The sequence below is a fragment of the Arachis duranensis genome, chromosome 2 (assembly GCF_000817695.3).
Source record: "Arachis duranensis cultivar V14167 chromosome 2, aradu.V14167.gnm2.J7QH, whole genome shotgun sequence".
NCBI lineage: Eukaryota > Viridiplantae > Streptophyta > Magnoliopsida > Fabales > Fabaceae > Arachis > Arachis duranensis.
Window position 1 is genome coordinate 28,398,489 of NC_029773.3, and position 2,149 is coordinate 28,400,637.

Here is a 2,149-nt window from a genome sequence, read left to right on the forward strand (position 1 = left end):
CTTACCTTTTGAACTGATGTGTGATGCATCAGACCTTGCTGTTGGGGCAGTGTTAGGACAAAGGAAAGACAATTTGGTACATGTGATTTATTATGCCAGTAAGGTCTTGAATGATAACCAAAGGAATTACACAACCACTGAAAAAGAACTCTTGGCAATAGTCTTTGCATTTGACAAATTTAGATCCTATCTCATTGGATCTAAAGTCATTGTCTTCACTGATCATTCAGCTTTAAAATACTTAATTGCTAAACAAGAATCCAAACCAAGACTTATTAGATGGGTTCTTTTGTTGCAGGAATTTCACATTGAAATCAAAGACAAGAAGGGTGTAGAGAACAAGGTGGCAGATCATTTATCAAGGATACCATGTGAAGAAGGAAGCACACAAAGCACACATATAAATGAGTGCTTTCCTGATGAACAACTCATGGTAATTCACAAAGCACCCTGGTTTGCAGACATAGCAAACTTCAAGGCCACTGGGAGTTTACCGTTGGAATTTAACAAGCATCAAAGGAAGAAATTAGTAAATGATGCCAAATACTTCATCTGGGACGAACCATAATTGTTCAAAAAATGTTCGGATGGCATACTAAGAAGATGCATATCAGAGGAAGAAGGAAGGGAAGTCTTATGGGACTGCCATGGCTCCACTTATGGAGGACAGTTTGCAGGAGAAAGAACAGCAGCTAAGGTGTTGCAGTGTGGTTTTTATTAGCCCACTATCTTCAAAGATGCAAAGGAACTAGTGAAGCACTGCCATGAATGCCAGAAAGCGGGGAACCTGCCAAGAAGAAATGAAATGCCACAACAATTCATTCTGGAACTTGAATTGTTTGATGTATGGGGGATAGATTTCATGGGACCCTTTCCCACCTCATACTCAAATAATTACATTCTTGTGGCAGTAGACTATGTCTCCAAATGGGTTGAAGCAATAGCAACTCCAACCAATGATAATAAGGTAGTCATGAACTTCCTCAGAAAACACATTTTTTGCCGCTTTGGGGTTCCAAGAGCAATCATCAGTGATGGAGGAAGCCACTTCTGCAACAAACCATTAGAGGCATTGCTTCTAAAATATGAAGTAAAACACAAGGTAGCCACACCATACCATCCACAGACAAGGGGGCAAGCCGAAATATCTAATAGGGAACTCAAAAGAATCTTGGAAAAGACTGTGGGAGCTTCAAGGAAGGACTGGTCGATTAAGCTAGATGATGCTCTTTGGGCATATATGACAGCTTTCAAAACACCAATTGGAATGTCTCCTTACCAACTAGTATATGGAAAAGCTTGCCATTTGCCACTGGAGTTGGAGCACAAGGCATTCTGGGCCTTGAAACTCTTGAACTTGGACAGCAAAGCTGCTGGAGAAAGAAGGATGTTGCAAATTCAAGAGTTGGAAGAATTCAGAGCTGAAGCTTATGAGAATGCCAAAATTTACAAAGAAAGAGCAAAGAAGAAGCATGACAGCAACATAGTCCCAAGGAAATTTGAAGAGGGACAAAAAGTATTGCTCTACAATTCTAGGCTGAAGCTATTTCCAGGGAAGCTAAAATCAAGGTGGTCTGGACCATTCCTTGTCACCAAGGTCTCCCAATATGGACAAGTAGAAATCATGGAAGAAAAGTCACAAATAACTTTCACTGTGAATGGTCAAAGACTCAAACATTACTTGGGAGATGTGGAGGAGAAGGACAAGGTTAAATATCACCTCAACTGAGGAAACTGACCGTCAAGCTAATGACGTTAAAAGAGCGCTTGTTGGGAGGCAACCCAACCTGAGGTAACACTCTTTTGCTATTTCTTTTATTTGTTTCAATAAAAAGGTGAAGTAGTTTCTGTGTATTGCAAAGAATTAAGTTTGGTGTTTCACACCAAACAATGAATTCGTGGATCAATAATTCAAAGGGGAATGTGTGACTCTAAGTTTGGTGTTCCACCATACAGATCAACTGAACACAACAACCTTTGAATTATATGAAAGGAACAACCATTCTAAGTAATCACAGAAATGCTTAAAATCCTTAGCAGCAACTTCATTCCAAGGAGAATTCAAGGATTCAAAGAGCAGAGAAATAAGTAGGAGATTAAGTTTGGTGTTCACACCCCAACTTAAGACTCAGACACTTGCCCATACATA

At 39.8% G+C, this 2,149-nt stretch overlaps 1 protein-coding gene across 1 annotated transcript; it reads left to right on the top strand.

Annotated features, from left to right (window-relative positions):
• Nucleotides 1–1,267: 1,267 nt before the first annotated feature.
• Nucleotides 1,268–1,729, top strand: LOC107474134 (uncharacterized). The gene has a single exon (XM_016093726.1). It carries the CDS (start codon nt 1,268–1,270, stop codon nt 1,727–1,729), a length of 462 nt encoding a protein of 153 aa, XP_015949212.1.
• Nucleotides 1,730–2,149: the final 420 nt, after the last annotated feature.